The sequence below is a fragment of the Salvelinus namaycush genome, chromosome 4, assembly GCF_016432855.1.
Source record: "Salvelinus namaycush isolate Seneca chromosome 4, SaNama_1.0, whole genome shotgun sequence".
Lineage (NCBI taxonomy): Eukaryota > Metazoa > Chordata > Actinopteri > Salmoniformes > Salmonidae > Salvelinus > Salvelinus namaycush.
This window is the reverse complement of record NC_052310.1, coordinates 9,401,184-9,424,205: the sequence shown is the minus strand read 5'-3', so window position 1 is coordinate 9,424,205 and position 23,022 is coordinate 9,401,184. Positions and strand designations below refer to the sequence as shown.

The 23,022-nt window shown below is 44.4% G+C and overlaps 1 protein-coding gene across 4 annotated transcripts in view; it reads left to right on the top strand.

Annotated features, from left to right (window-relative positions):
* The window catches only part of LOC120046121 (protein phosphatase 1B-like), a 33,306-nt gene extending 20,592 nt beyond the window's left edge, over nt 1-12,714 (top strand). For 2 of the 4 annotated variants that reach the window (XM_038991094.1, XM_038991095.1), the window contains exons 4-7: nt 9-182; nt 8,086-8,203; nt 8,685-8,796; nt 8,913-10,363. In XM_038991094.1, coding sequence (XP_038847022.1) covers nt 9-182; nt 8,086-8,203; nt 8,685-8,796; nt 8,913-9,144 — 636 coding nt within the window. In that variant the 3' untranslated portion in view covers nt 9,145-10,363. Of the gene's footprint in view, nt 1-8; nt 183-8,085; nt 8,204-8,684; nt 8,797-8,912; nt 10,364-10,815 lie in introns of those variants that run through there. The other 2 variants (XM_038991097.1, XM_038991096.1) reach the window with 2 other exon arrangements.
* The last annotated feature ends 10,308 nt before the right edge of the window (nt 12,715-23,022 follow it).

Below are 23,022 nucleotides of genomic sequence, written 5' to 3'. Positions count from 1 at the left end.
TCCCCCAGGTGTGTGTGTTGGAGCGTGCTGCGGAGGGGGATGAGTTTGTGGTGCTGGCGTGCGATGGGATCTGGGATGTGATGTCTAACGAGGAGCTGTGCGACTTCGTCAGGTCCCGGCTACAGGTGTTTGACGACCTGGAGAGAGTCTGCAACGCTGTGGTGGACACCTGCCTGCACAAGGTACACACCACACAATGTTTCTGCCACTGTTTCTTACGACAGAAAAGAGCTTCTGGATATCAGAACAGCGATTACTCACCTCGAACTGGACAAAGATGTTCTTCTTTAATGAGTCAGATGCAAAGGATTTATTACTGCAATTGGACCAGGCCCAAATCCTCGTCATTCGCATGAAGAGATGGCACTGATACAGGGGATACAGATCCGGGTACCTTGTGAGAATTCGTTGGCGAGTGGGTAACCCGCCTCTTCCATTATATAGGCCAACATGAAATCATTGGAGAATAAACTGGATGAGCTCCGTTCGAGATTATCCAACCAAAATTGTAATCTCTTATGTTTCACCAAGTCGTGGCTGAACGACGACATGGATAATATACAGTTGGCTGGGTTTTCCGTGCATTGGCAAGACAGGCTAGCTACCTCTGGTAAAATTAGAGGTGGTGGTTTGTCTATTTGTCAATAACAGCTGGTGCGCGAAATCTCATATTTGAGGTTTTGCTTGCCTGAAGTAGAGTACCTCATGATAAGCTGTAGACCACACTATTTACCAAGAGAGTTTATCTATGTTTTTCGTGTCTGTCTATTTACCACCACAAAGTGATGCTGGGGCACTAAGAGTGGGGCACTAAGACCCCACTCAACGAGCTGTGTAAGGCCATAAGCAAACAAGAAAATGCTCATCCAGAGGCGGCGCTCCTAGTGGCCGTGGACTTTAATGCAGGAAAACTTAAATCTGTTTTACCTAATTTCTGCCAGCATGTAACATGTGCAACTAGAGGATAAAAAAATCAGTAGACCACCTTTACTCCACACACAGAGATGCATACAAAGCTCTCCTTCGCCCTCCATTTGGCAAATGACCATAAGTCTATCCTCCTGCTTACAAACAAAAACTGAATCCGGAAATACCGTTGACTCGCTCCATATGAAAGGGGTCAGATGACGCAGATGCTAAACAGGACTGTTTTGCTTGCACAGACTGTAATATTTACTTTACCTTTATTTAACTAGGCAAGTCCGTTAAGAACAATTACTTATTTTCAATGATGGCCTAGGAACAGTGGGTTAACTGCCTTGTTCAGGGGCAGAACGACAGATTTGTACCTTTTTAAGTTTACCTTTCGGTTACAAGTCCAACGCTCTAACCACTAGGCTACCTGCCGCCCCCAGGATTCATCCAATGGCATTGAGTATACCACATCAGTCACGGCTTCATCAATCAGTACATTGGTGACGTTGCACCCATAGTGACCGTACGGACATACCCCAACCAGAAGCCATGGATTACAGGCAACATCCGCACTGAGCTAAAGGGTAGAGCTGCCGCTTTCATGGAGCGGGACTCTAACCCGGACGCTTCAAAGAAATCCTGCTATGCCCGCCGACGAACCATCAAACAGGCTAAGATTGAATCCTACTACACCGGCTCTGACGCTAGTCGGATGTGGCAGGGCTTGCAAACTATTATGGACTACAATGGGAAGCCCAGCCGTGAGCTTCCCTGTGACACGAGACTACCAGACGACTTAAATTATTTCTATGTGCGCTTTGAGCCAAGTGAAACAGAAGCATGCATTAGAGCACCAGCTGGTGCGGACGACTGTGTGATCAAGCGCTCCATAGCCGATGTGAGTAAGACCTTGAAACAGGTCAATATTCACAAGGCTGCAGGGCCAGATGGATTACCAGGACGTGTACTCGGAACATGTGTTGACCAACTGGAAAGTGTCTTCACTGACGTTTTCAAACTGTCCCTGACCGAGTCTATAATACCTACATGTTTCAAGTAGACCACCATTGTCCCTGTGCCCAAGAAAGCAAAGGTAACCTGCCTAAATGACTACCGACCTGTAGCACTCATGTCTGTAGCCATGAAGTGCTTTGAAAGGCTGGTCATGGCTCACATCAACACAATCATCCCAGAAACCCTAGACCCACTCCTATTCACATACTGCCCCAACAGATCCACAGATGATGCAATCTCTATTGCACTCCACACTGCCCTTTCCCACCTGGACAAAAGGAACACCTAGGTGAGAATGCTGTTCATTGACTACAGTTCAGCGTTCAACACCATAGTGCCCTCAAAGCTCATCAATAAGCTAAGGCCCCCGCGACAGAATCTCACTCTGCAACTGGATCCTGGACTTCTTGATGGGCCACCCCCAGGTGGTAAGGGTAGGCTACACATCTGCCATGCTGATCCTCAATGTTGGGGCCCCTCCTGTAGTCCCTGTTCACCCGCGACTGCGTGGCCAAGCACAATGGGGCTGTGGTGGAGCAAGTCTAGAGCTTGGTGTCCACATCACCAACAAACTATCATGGTCCAAACACACCAAGACAGTCATGAAGAGGGCACGACAACGCCCATTCCCCCTCAGGAGACTGAAAAGATTTGGCATGGATCCTCAAAAGTTGTTATATAGCTGCACAATCGAGAGCATCCTGACTGGTTGCATTAACGTTTGGTATGGCAACTGCTCAGCATCCGACCGCAAAGCCCTACAGAGGGTAGTGCGCACGGCCCAGTACTTCACTTTGGCCAAGCTTCCTGCCATCCAGGACCTCTATAGCAGGCGGTGTCAGAGGAAGGCCCTAAAAATTGTGAGTCTCCAGCCACGCAAGTCAGACTTCTCTCTGCTACCGCATGGGAAGTGGTACTGGAGTGCCAAGTATAGCTCCAAAAGGCTCCTTAACAGCTTCTACCCCAAGCCATAAGACTGCTTAACAGTTAATCAAATACCCCCCCCCGTTTCTTTTACGCTACTGCTACTGTGTTTATTATCAATGCGTATTCACTTTACTTCTACCTACATGTACAGTTGAAGTCATAAGTTTACATACACCTTAGCCAAATACATTTAACGTAGTTCTTTAAAAAATATATATATATACAATTCCTGATATTTAATCCTAGTAAAAATGTACTGTCTTAGGTCAGTGAGGATCACCACTTTATTTTTAAAATGTGAAATAATAGAATAATAGTAGATTTATTTAAGCTTTTATTTCTTTCATCACATTCCCAGTGGGTCAGAAGTTTATATTCACTCATTTAGTATTTGGTAGCATTGCCTTATTTATTTTTTACTTGAGTCAATTGTTTTGGGTAGCCTTCCACAAGCTTCCCACAATAAGTTGGGTGAATTTTGGCCCATTTGTCAGGTTTGTAGGCCTCCTTGCTCGCACGCGCTTTTTCAGTTCTGCCCACAAATTTTCTTTGGGATTGAGGTCAGGGCTTTGTGACGGCCACTCCAATACCTTGACTTTGTTGTCCTTAAAGCCATTTTGCCACAACTTTGGAAGTATGCTTGGGGTTATTGTCCATTTGGAAGACCCATTTGCGACCAAGCTTTAACTTCCTGACTGATGTCTTGAGATGTTGCTTCAATATATCCACATAATTTTCTTTCCTCATGCTGCCATCTATTTTGTGAAGTGCACCAGTCCCAGGTTATGTCAATATAAGACTCGTTTAACTGTGGATATAGATACTTTTGTACGTGTTTCCTCCAGCATCTTCACAAGGTCCTTTGCTGTTGTTCTGGGATTGATTTACACTTTTGCACCAAAGTCCGTTCATCTCTAGGAGACCGAACGCGTCTCCTTTCTGAGCGGTATGATTGCTGCGTGGTCCCATGGTGTTTATACTTGCGTACTATTGTTTGTACAGATGAACATGGTACCTTCAGGCGTTTGGAAATTGCTCCCAAGGATGAACCAGACTTGTGGAGGTCTACAATTCTTTTTTCTGAGGTCTTGGCTGATTTCTTTTGATTTTTCCAGTGATGTCAAGCAAAGAGGCACTGAGTTTGAAGGTAGGCCTTGAAATACATCCACAGGTACACCTCCAATTGACTCAAATTATGTCAATTAGCCTATCATAAGCTTCTAAAGCCATGACATCATTTTCTGTAATTTTCCAAGCTGTGTAAAGGCACAGTCAACTTAGTGTATGTAAACTTCTGACCCACTGGAATTGTGATGCTGTGAATTATAAGTGAAATAATCTGTCTGTAAACAATTGTTGGAAAAATGACTTGTGTCAAGTGATGTCAAAAAAGTAGATGTTCTAACAGACTTGCCAAAACTATAGTTTTAACTTCTTATGGCTGCAATCCCGTTAACGGGATGATATGACAACAGCCAGTGAAAGTGCAGGGCGCCAAATTCAAACAGAAATCTCATAATTAAAATTCCTCAAACAAATCAAATCAAATGTACACTGCTCAAAAAAATAAAGGGAACACTAAAATAACACATCCTAGATCTGAATGAATGAAATATTCTTATTAAATACTTTTTTCTTTACATAGTTGAATGTGCTGACAACAAAATCACACACAAATGATCAATGGAAATCAAATTTATCAACCCATGGAGGTCTGGATTTGGAGTCACACTCAAAATTTGTGGAAAACCACACTACAGGCTGATCCAACTTTGATGTAATGTCCTTAAAACAAGTCAAAATGAGGCTCAGTAGTGTGTGTGTGGCCTCCACGTGCCTGTATGACCTCCCTACAACGCCTGGGCATGCTCCTGATGAGGTGGTGGATGGTCTCCTGAGGCATCTCCTCCCAGACCTGGACTAAAGCATCCGCCAACTCCTGGACAGTCTGTGGTGCAACGTGGCGTTGGTGGATGGAGCGAGACATGATGTCCCAGATGTGCTCAATTGGATTCAGGTCTGGGGAATGGGCGGGCCAGTCCATAGCATCAATGCCTTCCTCTTGCAGGAACTGCTGACACACTCCAGCCACATGAGGTCTAGCATTGTCTTGCATTAGGAGGAACCCAGGGCCAACCGCACCAGCATATGGTCTCACAAGGGGTCTGAGGATCTCATCTCGGTACCTAATGGCAGTCAGTCTACCTCTGGCGAGCACATGGAGGGCTCTGCGGCCCCCCAAAGAAATGCTACCCCACACCATGACTGACCCACCGCCAAACCAGTCATGCTGGAGGATGTTGCAGGCAGCAGAAGGTTCTCCACGGCGTCTCCAGACTCTGTCACGTCTGTCATGTGCTCAGTGTGAACCTGCTTTCATCTGTGAAGAGCACAGGGCGCCAGTGGCGAATTTGCCAATCTTGGTGTTCTCTGGCAAATGCCAAACGTCCTGCACGGTGTTGGGCTGTAAGCACAACCCCCACCTGTGGACGTCGGGCCCTCATACCACCCTCATGAAGTCGGTTTCTGACCGTTTGAGCAGACACATACACATTTGTGGCCTGCTGGAGGTCATTTTGCAGGGCTCTGGCAGTGCTCCTCCTTGCACAAAGGCGGAGGTAGCGGTCCTGCTGCTGGGTTGTTGCCCTCCTACGGCCTCCTCCACGTCTCCTGATGTACTGGCCTGTCTCCTGGTAGCGCCTCCATGCTCTGGACACTACGCTGACAGACACAGCAAACCTTCTTGCCACAGCTCGCATTGATGTGCCATCCTGGATGAGCTGCACTACCTGAGCCACTTGTGTGGGTTGTAGACTCCGTCTCATGCTACCACTAGAGTGAAAGCACCGCCAGCATTCAAAAGTGACCAAAACATCAGCCAGGAAGCATAGGAACTGAGAAGTGGTCACCACCTGCAGAACCACTCCTTTATTGGGGGTGTCTTGCTAATTGCCTATAATTTCCACCTGTTGTCTATTCCATTTGCACAACAGCATGTGAAATGTATTGTCAATCAGTGTTGCTTCCTAAGTGGACAGTTTGATTTCACAGAAGTGTGATTGACTTGGAGTTACATTGTGTTGTTTAAGTGTTCCCTTTATTTTTTTGAGCAGTGTATTTATATAGCCCTTCGTACATCAGCTAATATCTCGAAGTGCTGTACAGAAACCCAGCCTAAAACCCCAAACAGCAAGCAATGCAGGTGAAGAGGTGGCTAGGAAAAACTCCCTAGAAAGGCCAAAACCTAGGAAGAAACCTAGAGAGGAACCAGGCTATGAGGGGTGGCCAGTCCTCTTCTGGCTGTGCCGGGTGGAGATTATAACAGAACATGGCCAAGATGTTCAAATGTTCATAAATGACCAGCATGGTCAAATAATAATAATCACAGTAGTTGTCGATGGTGCAGCAAGTCAGCACCTCAGGAGTAAATGTCAGTTGGCTTTTCATAGCCGATCATTATGAGTATCTCTACCGCTCCTGCTGTCTCTAGAGTTGAAAACAGCAGGTCTGGGACAGGTAGCACGTCCGGTGAACAGGTCAGGGTTCCATAGCCGCAGGCAGAACAGTTGAAACATACATGTATCTTATACCATTTTAAAGGTAATCTTGTTGTTAATCCCACCAAAGTGTCTGATTTCAAATAGGCTTTTCAGCGAAAGCACCATAAACGATTATGTAAGGTCACCACCAACTCACGGAAAAATTCAGCCATTTTTCCAGCCAAAGAGGAGTCAGAAAAAGCACAAATAGAGATAAAATTAATCACTAACCTTTGATCTTCATCAGATGACACTCATAGATGGTCATGTTACACAATACATATGTTTTGTTCGATAAAGTTCATATTTATATCCAAAAACCTCAGTTTACATTGGCGCCATGTTCAGAAATGCCTCCAAAATATCCGGAGATATTGCAGAGAGCCACGTCAAATAACATAAATACTCATCATAAACTTTGAAAGATACATCTTTTACATAGAATTACAGATACACTTGTTCTTAATGCAACCGCTGTCAGATTTCAAAAAGCTTTACGGCAAAACACACTATTCAATAATCTGAGAACAGCGTTCAGCCACAAAAGCAAGCCATACAGTTACCTGCCAAATTGTGCAGTCAACAAAACTCATAAAAATAACTATAAATCTTCACTTACCTTTGCTGATCTTCGTCGGAATGGACTCCCACAAGAAATGTTCGTTTTGTTCGGTAATGTCAATTTTTTTATGTCCAAATAGCTACTTTTGTAGCGTGTTTGGTAAACAAATCCAACGTCAGGAAGCGCGTTCACTTAAACCTGACGAAATGTCCAAAAATTCCGTAACAGTCAGAAACACGTCAAACGATGTATTGAATCAATCTTTAGAATGTTTTTAACAAATCTTGAATAACGTTCCAACCGGAGAATTACATTGACTTCAGATGAGCGATGGATCAGATGTCCCTCATGTGAACGCGCATGGTCAAAGAATGGTCAGGTCATGGCAGACCTGACTAATTCCCCTCTCATTCGGCCCCCCTTCACAGTAGAGGCATCAGACAAGGTTCTACAGACTGTTGACATCTAGTGGAAGCCGTAGGAAGTGCAAACTCATCCATATCTCGCTGTGATGTCAATAGGATCTTGGTTGAAAATCGACCAGCCTCAGAATTTCCACTTCCTGTTTGGATTTTTTCTCAGGTTTTTGCCTGCCATATGAGTTCTGTTATACTCACAGACATCATTCAAACAGTTTTAGAAACTTCAGAGTGTTTTCTATCCAATACTAATAATAATATGTATATATTAGCAACTATGACTGAGGAGCAGGCCGTTTACTCTGGGCACCTCTGTGCACCTTTCATCCAAGCTACTCAATACTCACTTGCAGCCATAAGAAGTTAACAAGAAATTTGTGGAGTGGTTGAGAAACGAGTTTTAATGACTCCAACCTAAGTGTATGTCAACTTCCGACTTCAACTGTACATATTACCTCAATTAGCTTGACTAATCTGTACCCCCGCACATTGACTCAGTACCCCCTGTATATAGCCTCGTTATTGTTATTTTATTGTTACTTTCTTTTTACTTAGTAAATATTTTCTTCATTTTATTTTCTGCATTGTTGGTTAAGGGCTTGTAAGTAAGCGTTTCACAGTAAGATCAACACCTGTTGTATACAGCACATGTGACCTATACGATTTTAATTGACGTTCTAACCCTCTGTCTCTGTGTGTGTGTGTCCAGGGCAGTAGGGATAACATGAGTGTGGTGTTGGTGACTTTACCGGGAGCTCCCAAGGTGTCTGAACAAGCTCTGAAGAAAGAGGAGGAACTGGACAAATACCTGGAGACACGTGTAGAGGGTGAGAACACGCACATCCTCTCTGAGAGCTTGGACACACTGCACCGAAGAACAGCTATCGCTAGCTGTCTCTGCAGTGTGTTTTAGCCAGCCGCCCTATCGCTAGCTGTCGCTGCGGTGTGTTTTAGCCAGCTGCCCTATCGCTAGCTGTCTTTGCGGTGTGTTTTAGCCAGCTGCCCTATCGCTAGCTGTCTTTGCGGTGTGTTTTAGCCAGCCGCCCTATCGCTAGCTGTCGCTGCGGTGTGTTTTACCCAGCCGCCCTATCGCTAGCTGTCGCTGCGGTGTGTTTTAGCCAGCCGCCCTATCGCTAGCTGTCGCTGCAGTGTGTTTTAGCCAGCCGCCCTATCGCTAGCTGTCTCTGCGGTGTGTTTTAGCGAGCCACGAGCAATGGCTGTTTGCGCCGATTCAACATGTAGAATCTGTTCAAAGGCAACCGGCTGTCCATCTTTCTGTTTCCACTTTAACCCTGTGTCTGTCCATAGACTTGCTGGGTGGCTGTGGAGAAGAGGGGGTTCCTGACCTGGTGTCTGTTTTGAGGTACATCGCCTCTGAGAACATCCCCAACCTACCTCCTGGTGGAGGCCTGGCCAGCAAGTAAATATTACACACACGCACACTGAAGAAATGTACTTCATTGTCCATTTTCTTTTCAGATCAATCTTCACTAATGCACACAAACGATAATGTATAATCTGTGTGTGTGTATTCAGACGCAGTGTGATCGAGGCGGTGTACAGCAGGCTGAACCCACACAGAGAAGAGGAAGGGGTGAGTAACTCTCCTTTGACCCATGACCTCCCACCTCCACAATTACCCACTCCAGCCCAGTCACAACAGCGCCACCCTCTGGGCCGGAGTGTGAATGGGCTTCGAGGACCTTCGATTACCAAGCGTGATCAAAATGGAGTATTTGATCCAGAGTCAAGACTTTGTTTCACATGACATGAAAACTGCTCCCTGATGTTCCTGCCATGTCCAAACCTTTTAGAAAATACCACCAAAGTCCAGGATGTCTTAAGAACAGTAACTAGCTATATGGCGTAGTCTAGTCTGTCCATACTGTGTCTGTGTTTTGGGCATTGGGACTCGTAGTGGGGTATTGGAAGGCACTGGTGGCTTCTCCTCTCCTCACTGGACAAAGACCATGTCACTACGGGTAGCTGGCCACAGGGGTAGGGCTAGTATGGTGTGAGAAGCGTTCGTGTGCGTGCGTAAGTGCGCGTCATTTCCGCCTGCACCACCGGGGGCAGTATCGCTCGGTGCTGGAGGAAATACAGCCCACACGTGAGGAATCCTCCTCCTTTACCGCAGATGACCTCCCTGACTCCCCATCGCCCTCCCCGACCTTAACCCGCCGTCGTCGAGACGCCAGACCCCCCCCGGGACGCAGAGAGAACCAAAGACACGGCCCCTCCAGCAGCTCTGGCAGACATCGACCAACCAGATCCTCCGGCGGCTCCGAAAGAGTTCGTCCAACTAGATCCTCTAGCTGCAGACCTCGACCAACCAGCCCCCCCCATCCGCGCTCTCAGACACCATAATGGGACAGATAGAAAGATGAGTGGTCTAAGTCTAGGGGCCGATCATGTATGGACCTCTACCCGACTGAGTGAGAGGAGTTCGCTCCTCTACTGGACTGGCATTTATAAAAGCACAAGTTCCCATAAACCACCTGTCTGTGTCTGTCTTGCCTGTCTGTCTGGTCGGCTGTGCGTGCCAGTGTGTGTATTTGGTAGAATGTGTGTTGAGATGTGTGTGTCCACTTCAGTACTGTAAGTTCTACTTCAAAATTCAGGAAAATACAATGTTCTAAAAGAATGCAAAGTTCAAAATACAGAAGTTTTTAAGATACTTGCTTTTCAAAAAGTGTGTCCCCTATCATTGTTGTATTTCTAAATACTGAGTTGTATTTATCTCAGAATATGGCACTTCGTACATGAGGGCAACAAGGCACAAAATGATGGTTTGTGTGTATCCACGTTTTACTATACGTCTGAGTACCAGAAGTCCTCACAAGAATCGTAAACGAACTAAAATTGAGAGAACTGAGGACATTTTGCCAGTCCTCACTTGTAAAAAGGCTATGGGGGGGCTGAATCTGTTCCATACAGCGATTTGTGAACAAATAAAATAATAAAAATGATTTGATTTAATAATCATACTAAGATCTGTATCTGATTTGGTTTGTCTCTTGTCTGTCAGATTTGGTCGGTGTCTGACAGTCTTTCTGTTCTGATTATAGAAACACTTTTTCCTGTAAACATTCCATTGTGGGTCAAATGGCTCTTCACGTGCTGAATAGTGTACAGTGAATTCCTATTACATGGCATCCTGGCATTTCTAGCATACTCAGTACAAATGTTATATTCTTGACAAAAATCCTATTAAATGGGATGTAGCCTAGTATGAGAATTGAGACACAGCCGGCCTTTCAGTAGGCCACCGTCAGATGAGTCCAAGATCGACTCATCCCACCTATTGACCCACATTTCGACCCCTCATATTCTTAGCTTCTGATCCACACACACACACACACTTCTCAACATCAGATTTATATTGTATTTCCTATGCCACCTCATAAACACCTTCTCTCTGTCCCCCTCTTTCTCTCAGTGTGATCTGGAGGACCACTGGTAGTCGTGGTAACGGCGACCCCGGTCTCCTCCTGTGATTGGTCTAGCCACCCAGAGGGGGAGTTGCCTCCTCCACACGCCCAGTGGACGACGTGCATGTGTGTGAGGACGAACCCACACACACACGCTCTGCTGTTACCTGGGAGGAGTGTGTTTTTGGAGGCGGTTTTAAGGACTGATGAAACGTCAGGAGGGTAGAAGATGGTTTTTACCTTCCAGGTTTTCTGGTGTTTTATTCTTTTTTTTGTTGATGTTGTTGACATTGATCACCCGACTACACACGGACATGAGGACCTGAGGTGTATTTGTGTATGTGTGTGAAAGAAAGCTTTGAGGTGGGGACCAGGAACCAGACTGGTTCAATCTGGCTCTTGTCTTGGACCCGAACACACACACACACCCTTCAACCTTACACACCACACCCTGCACATGCATGTACCACACACACACTCAGAGGAGGGTCCACGTGCTACATGTTGATGGTTATACTACCCCCTCTGCAAAACTCCACCGCTACTGGACAGTTATTGGTTAAAACTGATCCCACCTGACTGCCTCTGATTGGCTCCTGCTGATGGATGGAGATTTGTGATGTTTTTTTCCTCTTGTTTGCTGTCAGATAAAGGAAGGAGGAGAGAAAGTGGAATCCCAAACCAGTTCCTTCCCCCTCGGCACTAGATTTGCGCGTTCGTGCCAGCCATGTGCACAAGTTTCCCAAAGCTGAGGGAGTGAAAATATTGTGGGATTAGGGGCTAATTCGACCCTCTGTTACACTTTGATACTTCACAGAAAAGTAGTGTACCGACACCCACCACGACATGTTTTGGAGTTAGTGTAATTTCATAATTAGGCACGCATTTTCACAATTTGTCACATACATTTGTTGGTCTGACGTAATGAATTATAATACCTTCCAAATTAAATGTTCAATTTACTACGATTTACACTATATATTGAAACAATGGGACATTTCTCAATTAGAATATCATGCAAGTCATGTGTGATGGGGTTCATTGATCACTTCGTTGTGCTGAAAATCAGCCTCTGTTTTGTCAGCAAGTGTGACAATGGAGGGACCTCAGTGAGTTGGTAGAGGCAAGGGACTGGTTTGGGATTCAGCAGAGGACTATAAGGCTCTCTTCTCTCGGGTGGGAATGGGCTCACAATGGTGGATTCTGAGGGGGTGGGTTTTGTGTGAAGATATCATCCCGTGTGATGTCACTGGCTGGACTGAGGGAGGGCGGGAGTAGGGCTGTCACTGTTGGACCTGCTGTGTCTAAAACAGACCTCTCCTAGACCCCGCTGTCTCACGCCCTGCTGCTCTTCCCCGCCCCCTGATCAAAGCAGGATCAATAGTTAACCTGGTCACTTTGATCAACAGTCACACGTAGCTGTTTATTTGACAAATTATTACAAAAGCTGAAGTTGAATTCAAATCTGTCTCTTTTTTTAAACTAGGAAATATGGATTTAGAGAATATTTAGGAACGTTACCTAAACATTTGATCCTGCTTTGTGACGACATACCCTCTGGTAGACTCAGTTGGCCCCCAGGCTTCTAGTTTTAAAGGTGCACCCCGCAATGTGACGTCACCATACACTGCAGGGCAACTTCCTGGTTACACAATTAAAATCTGCCAAAACTGACACTTAATATTCTGTTGCTGTTCTCTTTAAAGCAGAGTGCTGCCCTCACTGTATGACGAAGTCAAATTGTGGCATGTACCTTTTAACCCAGGTCGAGTCCCAGTGTTAACCCTGTGTTCCTGGTTCCGACTACATCGGTAATGTTTTGTTTTTGCTGTTTGATTGCACTCACATTTGATTACAGAAAGCGTCTATATATGAAATAAAATACCTGCCAAGGACCAGTGGCCACAGTCTCTGGGTAGTGTGTTTACTTTACCCTATTTATGTGCGTTCAAATTTTCACTTATTTTTCTGGAAGTGGACACTCACGCCTCCTCATGGAGGGACAATGAATGTAGTGTACACTTCAGGGAGAATCAAACTGCAGACCCCCCCCCCCCCCCCCCCCCCCAAATACCCTCTGTTTCTCAATCATCATTTCACCATAATCTCCAATTGAAATCACATCTTTTAAGGTGTTCTTAATCTGAGCTGGATTAGGGGATTATGGGCCGTTTGTGTATTTTTGTGGGGGAGTTGTTTAATTTTGTGATTGGTTACTCTAACCCCCGGGGTCAGAGGATCTTCAGTTATTCATATTTTCTACATCTTCCTTTTTTATTCATCTGTTTCTCATGGTAACACACACCAGCTCCTCTCCTAGGGCAGAGGTATGACTGGACATTGTCCCGCTATTCTTTGTTTTGTGGAGGGTTCTGCATATAGATAGTAGAAGTGTGTGTGTGACAGCATATGATTTCTAGTGGAGTCATTTAGCCGATGAGGTCAGGCCATTGTTAGAGGGATAATCTGCTTTGACTGCTCAGATGGGTTAACACGCTCTGGATTAGAGCAGATTTATTATACGCACAAAGACACGCCATGCCCCTCCCCTGCCTGCTGCCTCCCTCCTACCTTACTCCTGTGCCCTCTGTCCCTTCCTCCTCCATTTTTCTTCCGACCCTCCTTGTTTTCAACTAAATTCTATTCAAGGGCTTTATTGGCATGGGAAACGCATGTTTACATTGCCAAAGCAAGTGAAGTTGATAGAAAAAAACAAAAATTAACAGTAAACATTACAACTCCCCTCTTTTTTCCTTACCCTCTTCTCTCGCCCCTTTACTTTTTCTCCTGTCCCCTCTTTCCACAGTTTCTCCTGTCCCCTCTTTTTCCACAGTTTCTCCTGTCCCCTCTTTTTCCACAGTTTCTCCTGTCCCCTCTCTTTTTCCACAGTTTCTCCTGTCCCCTCTCTTTTTCCACAGTTTCTCCTGTCCTCTCTTTTTCCACAGTTTCTCCTGTCCCCTCTCTTTTTCCACAGTTTCTCCTGTCCCCTCTCTTTTTCCACAGTTTCTCCTGTCCTCTCTTTTTCCACAGTTTCTCCTGTCCTCTCTTTTTCCACAGTTTCTCCTGTCCCCTCTCTTTTTCCACAGTTTCTCCTGTCCCCTCTCTTTTTCCACAGTTTCTCCTGTCCCCTCTCTTTTTCCACAGTTTCTCCTGTCCCCTCTCTTTTTCCACAGTTTCTCCTGTCCCCTCTCTTTTTCCACAGTTTCTCCTGTCCCCTCTCTTTTTCCACAGTTTCTCCTGTCCCCTCTCTTTTTCCACAGTTTCTCCTGTCCCCTCTCTTTTTCCACAGTTTCTCCTGTCCCCTCTCTTTTTCCACAGTTTCTCTTGCCTATTTGAAAGTACTGAATACAAATAGCTGTAGACAGCTGTGTGTTCCTCCAGCTGTTTGTGTTTTTGTCCACACAGTCATTAAAAACAACCTTGTTAGTGTGATGTCACCATATTACTGGATAATTATTTAATTACAGAGTTAACATCTGCCCAGTTCAACCTACCCTAACACACACACAGAGGAGGACTTTGGGACATATGATCTATTTATAATCTTATAATTTTGTGTTAATAGGTGAGTGTTTATGCTTTTGGGTGTGTGATGGGTGTTTGTGTTTAATTGAGTGGGTACTCATCCACATTGCTCTGTCCAAACACCAGGCCCACTAATGTTTCTTTTCCACCGTGAGGCTGGATTTGATTTCTTCCCTGAAGACTTCTCGAATGTGAACACATTCAAACCGTTCTGATTGGTCCCAGAAACAGATGGGTTGGGCCAGAGCCTGAACAGGTGAGTAAAGCAGCGTTTATTAAATAGTTATTGGCTTTGATACTCTGATTGGTCCAATCACTGATGACTTAAGTACAACGCCCCTCACTTGGACATCAGCAGAAAGGACTTCGAGGGCAGTCTGACAATGTATGTAGAGAGAGATTAGTTATAGTTGTGCCGGTTGAAGCTCCGTGTTGAATTCACATTTTCCTACCGTCATATCTAAGCCAGTATGACACATGTCGATGAAAATTCACAAATGAACTTAATTGATGGTATGCAACACACTCCCCGCCTCTCGTCATGATCTGTCCCATCGTTACCGATAACTTTTTTATACAGGTTTGCTAGCATTAGGGTCGTCAGAAATAGTTTTGCTCAAATTGTAGACGTCAGATTAAAACAAGTCTACAGCATCCATAAAGTGACCTTTTAGATTTGGATACATTTGGATTTGGTGCAACAGTTAAAAAAAAAAAAAAAAACCCGATTTACGGCTCTCACGTGCACATTTCTGCCCAATACAAACCAATGATGTGCTACCTTTTTATGTAGCATTTCTGACAATGCTAACATCTTTTCAGCCAAGTTCTAAAACTGGGTGCAACTCGGTTGCTACTCAATAGTAGCAGCTAGCTAACACCAGTTGGATGAGAAGCAAAAGGTAGCTATATTTGACTATGGAAGGTTTTTCATATGGCTGAAGTAATGTGTTAACTGCTGACCTGGACACTTCTGCGTAATCCGAGCACAAACAAACAAGCTAGAGAACGTCCGTGGCAGCTATCAGAGCCAGTTAACGTAAACTCACCCCATTCCGTACAAATGTCCGCAACATTCAAACGAGGCTACAAAGAAAACTAATGGGACTGTAGCGACTGTGTTGACTTCAAAATCGGCGGTGTGAACTAGGTTTCTATTCAAGCGTTGATCGACATGGTAATGGCTCTATAGTATTGGAGAAAAGTTGAAAAACTGACCCTCCGTTACATCGTGTCATGTCGTAACGTACAGCACGCATAAAGCAACTATTTCTGTCTTACAATCTCTCTCCATCAGGTGTAGCACTTCTCTCATCGTTTAAAAACAAGAAATGGACAGTGACGGGGTAAGGGGGGGATACCTAGTCATTTTTTGTGTCATCATTGCATGCGATCATCATTCTCCAAGCCGCTGTTTACTTCTAAGATCACTTTAGCACCGCCCTAAAAACCAGATTCAAATTTGACACAAACCTTCAAATAGGTATGTAATGACACATTATATAAACTCTTTATAGTGTTTTATTTACATTTTAAAGGTGGTAAGTTGGACAGATCAAGTGGGGAGAAAAGCAATTTCCTTCTCACTATCACGCATTAGTTTCGCTTCCCCACCCGCCATTTTTTTAAAGACCCGACGGGGCTCATTGCCTGCTTGAATTATGCAGAAACAGGCAGCGGTTAGGTCATGTAATTGATTCTGTTGGAAAGGGGAGAAATTGTGCTTTACAATGGTATTGACATTACAGTTGATCTGGAAGTATTACGTTTTTGGGGCGCTAAAATATGGGCAATTGTACTGACCAAGGCGATGTACGAGTTTACGTTAGATACACCAAACTTTGGGAACTTTAGAAAAACTGCAACGCTGCTAATGTATAATAGACGCACACACCAGAACAGACGTGTCGCTGTTGGAAAATCCATTAAATTCTATCCCTTACGCGTTAATTCAGTACACTCCTTCCTCTGTCAATGACATTTTCTTCTTGTCATTATAATCCAACTTTACACTGACTGATCAGTACAGTGTCAAGTTACTTGTCAATGTGTTCCTGAAAACCTGAAGTCGCCATCCACCCAGTAAAAAGTAGCAGGGGTGTGGGTTACACACGAAGCACCCAGGTAAAACATCACAATGTTAATTGCTTGTGCGACCTGTGTGCAGTCAAAAGACAATGCCATCCATGCTTGCTAACTTGTTTCCAACACAACTGTTTTAGACAGACAAGCAAGCGAAATAAACAGAGTAAATGAACAAACACATTTTGTAACTAACGTGTGCTGTCGTCACCAGACTGTCCATTTCAAGTGTCAAGTTGACGTACACTTTATATACAAGAGTATGTGGACACCCCTTCAAGTTAGTGGATTTGGCTATTTCAGCCACACATGTTGCTGACAGGTGTAGAAAATCGAGCACACAGCCATGCATTCTCCATAGACAAACATTGTCAATAAAATGGTCTTACTGAAGAGCTCAGTGACTTTCAACACCTTCAAAGGATGCCACCTTTCCAACAAGTCAGTTGGTCAAATTTCTGCCCTGCTAGTGTTGTCCCGATCAACTGTAAGTACTGTTATTTTGAAGTGAAAATGTCTAGGCGCAACAACGGCTCAGCCGCGAAGTGGTAGGCAACACAAGCTCACAGAACGGGACCGCTGAAGCGCGTAGTGCGTAAAAAATCGTCTGTCCTCAGTTGCAACACTCACTACTGACTTCCAAACTGCCTCTGGAAGCAAAGTCGGCACAATTACTGTTCATCGGGAGCTTCATGAAATTGGTTTCCATGGCCGAGCAGCCACACACAAGCCTAAGATCACAATGCGCAATGCCAACCGTCGGCTGAAGTGGTGTAAATCTAGCCGCATTCTCTGGAATGATGAATCACACTTCACCATCTGGCAGTCTGACGGACTAATCTGGGTTTGGCAGATACCAGGAGAACGCTACCTAACCGAATGCATAGTGCCAACTGTAAAGTTTGGTGGAGGAGGAATCATGGTCTGGAACTACGCCCATTAGTTCCAGTGACGGGAAATGTTAACGCTACAGCATACAAAGACATTCTAGACAATTCTGTGCTTCCAACTTTGTGGTAACAGTTTGGGGAAGGCCCTTTCCTGTTTCAGTATGACAATGCCACCGTGCACAAAGTGAGGTCCATACAGACATGTTTTTTCGACATCGGTGTAGAAGATCTTGACTGGCGTGCACAGAGCCCTGACCTCAACCCCATCGAACACCTTTGGGATGAATTGGAAAACCAACTGCGAGCCAGGCCTAATCGCCCAACATCAATGCCCGACCTCACTAATGCTCTTGTGGCAGCAATGTTCCAACATATAGTGGAAAGCCTTCCCAGAAGAGTGGAGGCTGTTATAGCAGCAAAGGGGGGACCAACTCCATATTAATGCCCATGATTTTGAAATGAGATGTTCGACGAGCAGGTTCCCACATACTTTTGGTCATGTAGTGTATTGGAATGTCTTAGTGTGGGGTGGAAGAATGCAACACATTACCTTGTATGTGGTACAAATCACATTATTGTGGGAGAGCCTCAGAGTATGAATTGGGCTGTTTTGAGAAGGTTTGAATCCTAAGCAACCTGCCTACACATTGTTGGAAGTACAATAGACCAACATAGCTACTGTAGTGGGTCAAGGCTGTGTGCTGGAAAACCTTGGTTGAGCATGGGTGGAGTAACGCATTGTGCTCGTGAATGTCCTTTTTCGGCTTCAGACCAATGCCTACTTCTCACTGTTTTAGTTTTTTATTAAATTCAGTGAGTCATCAGGCAACTCCTCTCCTTCCCTTTGCTCCTCCTCCCCTTCTCTACTCCTCTTCTCCTCCTCATATTTGGCCTCCTGTTTAAATGTGATGTATGGTTCATATTTTTCTATGGGGAGATTGGGGACAATAGATGTGTATTGAGTATAGAACCAGCCTGATATACAGCTTATACGGACAGAACATTGATACCAGCGTATCTTTGTGTGTCTAGACACACACCACAAGTAGACACACCTACCTGGTGGTATAGTTCTATTATAGATCCACCAGTCTGCTTTAGACTCCACAGTGGATCTGACAGACTGTGATCAATAGCTAAGACATTTAAAGTAGTGTGTGTTTATGAGAGAACGAGAGAGTTAGAGAATGGATACAGCCCTGACATCCTGGTTCAGATGCATCCTCCTGAGTGAATAAACCATCAACACATTCCTAGACAATGCAGAACACTACACACACACACACACACACACTGACAAGGCTCAGACAGGTCCATCTGCATGTGGGGGTAATATGCATTAACCCTTTGAGCCGTGCAGTGACCCCCACCCCCCCCCCGGTCCACACTGACACATCTGCATGGGCCTGTGTGTGTATGTGTTTTTTCTTGTTGTTTTTTGATTAATCTGGAAGCATGAAGAACAATGATGTGTCGTAAGTGATCAGATGTGTCAATCACCTTTCTGGTGTACGGTTGTTTTTGGACAGGGCACAACAATCTGGCTTCATCCCAAATCAACTCCCCAGACCTCATGGGCACTCCTGTAGATAGATATAGAACTTCATCTAGCCCTCTGAAATCAAATCTCACTGTGTGATGTCTGCATCGCAAGGTAGTGGACATACACACACACACACACACACACACACACACACTGGACACATGCGCATACATGCACACAGACAATTATCATTATGATGAAATAAACCGCAGGTCCAGGGTGTGACCTCTGTCCACTATATCACCGTTAAGCAGCTTGCCCCATTAATACCGGTAATGGCAAACATCAGCTACGGGGGCATTGTGGAGAAGAATCTCACCTCGACCACACTGTTACTCTGTGTTCTGCCGTTACCTATAAGCCATTGTTCTAACCACTGTTCTGCTTTATCATATTCATCATTTGAGTGTTAAGCCATTCTATTATAGTCAGATTATCATATCTAACATTAGTCTGATAAACACATTCAATCTGCATTAACACAGATCCAGTTAGGCTCAGCAGTATGCTCTAGGTCAGGCTTCCTGAACCATGGAACATATGCTTGTTTTAAAAGACAGACACACATACATATATTATAAATAAAATGGTCTGTATATGTACAGTTGAAGTCAGAAGTTTACACACACTTAGGTTGGAGTCATTAAAACTTGTTTTTCAACCACTCCACAAATTTCTTGTTAACAAACTATAGTTTTGGAAAGTCGGTTAGGACATCTACTTTGTGCATGACACAAGTAATTATTCCAACAATTGTTTACAGACAGATTATTTCACTTATAATTCACTGTATCACAATTCAAGTAGGTCAGAAGTTTACATACACTAAGTACACTGTGCCTTTAAACAGCTTGGAAAACTCCAGAAAATGATGTCATGGCTTTAGAAGCATCTGATAGGCTAATTGACATCATTTGAGTCAATTGGAGGTGTACCTGTGGATGTATTTCATGGCCTTCCTTCAAACTCTGTGCCTCCTTGCTTGACAACATGGGAAAATCAAAAGAAATCAGCCAAGACCTCAGGAAAAAAAATTGTGGACCTTCACAAGTCTGGTTCATCCTTGGGGGCAATTTCCAAATGCCTGAAGGTACCACGTTCATCTGTTCAAACAATAGTACGCAAGTATAAACACCATGGGACCACGCAGCCGTCATACCGCTCAGGAAGGAGATGAGTTCCCTCTCCAAGATGAACGTACTTTGGTGCGAAAAGTGCAAATCATTCCCAGAACAACAGCAAAGGACCTTGTGAAGATGCTGGAGGAAACGGGTACAAAAGTATCTATATCCACAGTAAAATGAGTCCTATATCGACATAACCTGAAAGGCCGCTCAGCAAGGAAGAAGCCACTGCTCCAAAACTGCCATAAAAATGCCAGACTACGGTTTGCAACTGCACATGGGGACAAAGATCATAGTTTTTGGAGAAATGTCCTCTGGTCTGATGAAACAAAAATAGAACTGTTTGGCCATAATGACCATCGTTATGTTTGGAGGAGAAAGGGGGAGGCTTGCAAGCCGAAGAACACCATCCCAACTGTGAAGCACGGGGGTGGCAGCATCATGTTGTGGGGGTGCTTTGCTGCAGGAGAGACTGGTGCACTTCACAAAATAGATGGCATCATGAGGCAGGAATATTGTGTATATTTAAGCAACATCTCAAGACATTAGTCAGGAAGTTAAAGCTTGGTCTCAAATGGGTCTCCCAACTGGACAATGACCCCAAGCATACTTCCAAAGTTGTTGCAAAATGGCTTAAGAACAACAAAGTCAAGGTATTGGCGTGGCCTGACCTCAATCCCAAAGAAAATTTGTGGGCAGAACTGAGAAAGCGTGTGCGAACAAGGAGGCCTACAAACCTGCCTCAGTTACACCAGCTCTGTCTGGAGGAATGGGCCACAATTCACCCAACTTATTGTGGGAAGCTTGTGGAAATCTACCCAAAACGTTTGACCCAAGTTAAAAAAAATTAAAGGCAATGCTACCAAATACTAATTGAGTGAATATAAACTTCTGACCCACTGGGAATGTGATGAAAGAAATAAAAGCTGAAATAAATAATTCTCTCTACTATTATTCTAACATTCCACATTCTTAAAATAAAGTGGTGATCCTAACTGACCTAAATCAGGGAATTTGTACTAGGATTAAATGTCAGGAATTATGAAAAACTGAGTTTAAATGTATTTGGCTAAGGGGTATGTAAACTTCCGACTTCAACTGTATATATTACATTTAAGGTGCTAGTTTTCTAGACAGCTGTCTTCACATACTTAGTAGGAGCCAGGTGTAACCAGAGTATCTGGCTGGAAGAAGAGCCCAGACCTTGACAGCTGATGTTACTGCCAAAGGTCCAATGGGAGACTTTACACAATTAATCCTGTAACAATGGTGTTTCAAAATGGGGGCATGCATGTCACATAACAACAGGACAAGCTTTTACGAACAAGGACATGGACGGTTGAGCTGTTTTGCTATTGAAATGCCAGTACATCATCAAATAGTGAACAGATGGGTATTCATTCTCATCAAGAATGTGATAATCATATAAGAATACCCCGTTTCTAAGAGATGCACAAAACACAGGTCTAGCCAAGGCTAAACATCATCTTACATAGACAGTTTATTCATTTGGCAGACACTCTTATCCAGAGCAACTTTTATTTATTTGAACCTTTATTTAACTAGGCAAGTCAGTTAAGAACAAATTCTTATTTACAATGACAGCCTACACCGGCCAAACCCGGATGACGCTGGGCCAGTTGTGCGTCACCCTATGGGACTCCCAATCACGGGCGGTTGTGATTCAGCCTGTATTCAAACCAGGGTGTCTGTAATGACGTCTCAAGCACTGAGATGCAGTGCCTTAGAGCACTGCGCCACTCGGGAGCCCAATTTACAGTTTGTGTCGGTCTATGAGATTATAATTGATCATTAATACATTCCAGAATCCAGGGTATTAATTTATTTAACCTAACTATGTCCCCTAAACACAAATCTAAGAATGTAACAATTAATTCCAGCCTTGGCTAGAGTTAACTTTTTTCTCATTCACATCAACAAAATGCCTGGTACTGTAGTGACACTCAAATGAGGTATAAATATCGACCCACTGGGCACACACGTCAATTCAACTTTCTATTCCACGTTGGTTCATTTTAATTTAATTGAAATGACGTGGAAACAACATTGATTCAACCAGTGTGTCAGAGGAAAATGAGATGAGATCCACTTTCAATATGAAACCACCTCTGCAGGTTGTATGTTTACAATAAAGTCATGAATAAGGCATGTTTGCACCTCTTTTCAAGTCCACCCATGCCCTGGTGTGTAGACCCTTGTCTGTATATTCACTTTGTATGATCAGCTACAGTGCATTCAACATAAAGCATACACAGGTAACAGCTGGATAGTACCCAGGGACTGCTTGAATGGATGACCCATTTAGCCATGACATTGGAGTGTAGGCACTCGGTTCAGAAGTAGTCATGTGTAGAATATGAAAGGGACTTGGGTTGACGTTCCTTGTTTAAAGGAGGCCGCGCTGCATGCTTACCGAGTACCACTTCCTCCTGATTCGGCTCATACCGAGGCTGGAACTCAGGACCTCTGCCTCACTAGGTCATACCGAGGCTGGAACTCAGGACCTCTGCCTCACTAGGTCATACCGAGGCTGGAACTCAGGACCTCTGCCTCACTAGGTCATACCGAGGCTGGAACTCAGGACCTCTGCCTCACCAAGGTAGACCGGGGCGGCAGGTAGCCTAGTGGTTAGAGCGTTGGACTAGTAACCAAAAGGTTGCTAGATCAAATCCCCGAGCTGACATCTGTCGTTCTGCCCCTGAACAAGCCAGTTAACCCGCTGTTCCCAGGCCATCATTAAAAATAAGAATTTGTTCTTAACTGACTTGCCAAGTTAAATTAAGGACATTTTGTAAAAACCCTCATGTTAACCACACTGCTAACCTTAATGCCTAACCTTAACTGAAGACCAAAAAGAGATTTACAAATTTGACTTTGCAGCTGGCCCATCTAGTGGAAATCACTCAATCTCAGGGACGAGATTCGTCCCAATAAACGTCAACCTGCCCGTATTCTGTCAGCATCTCGGTCATTCTGAACAATTTTTATTTCAAATGACAGAAATGCCAATGATGACGGGGTACTATTTTG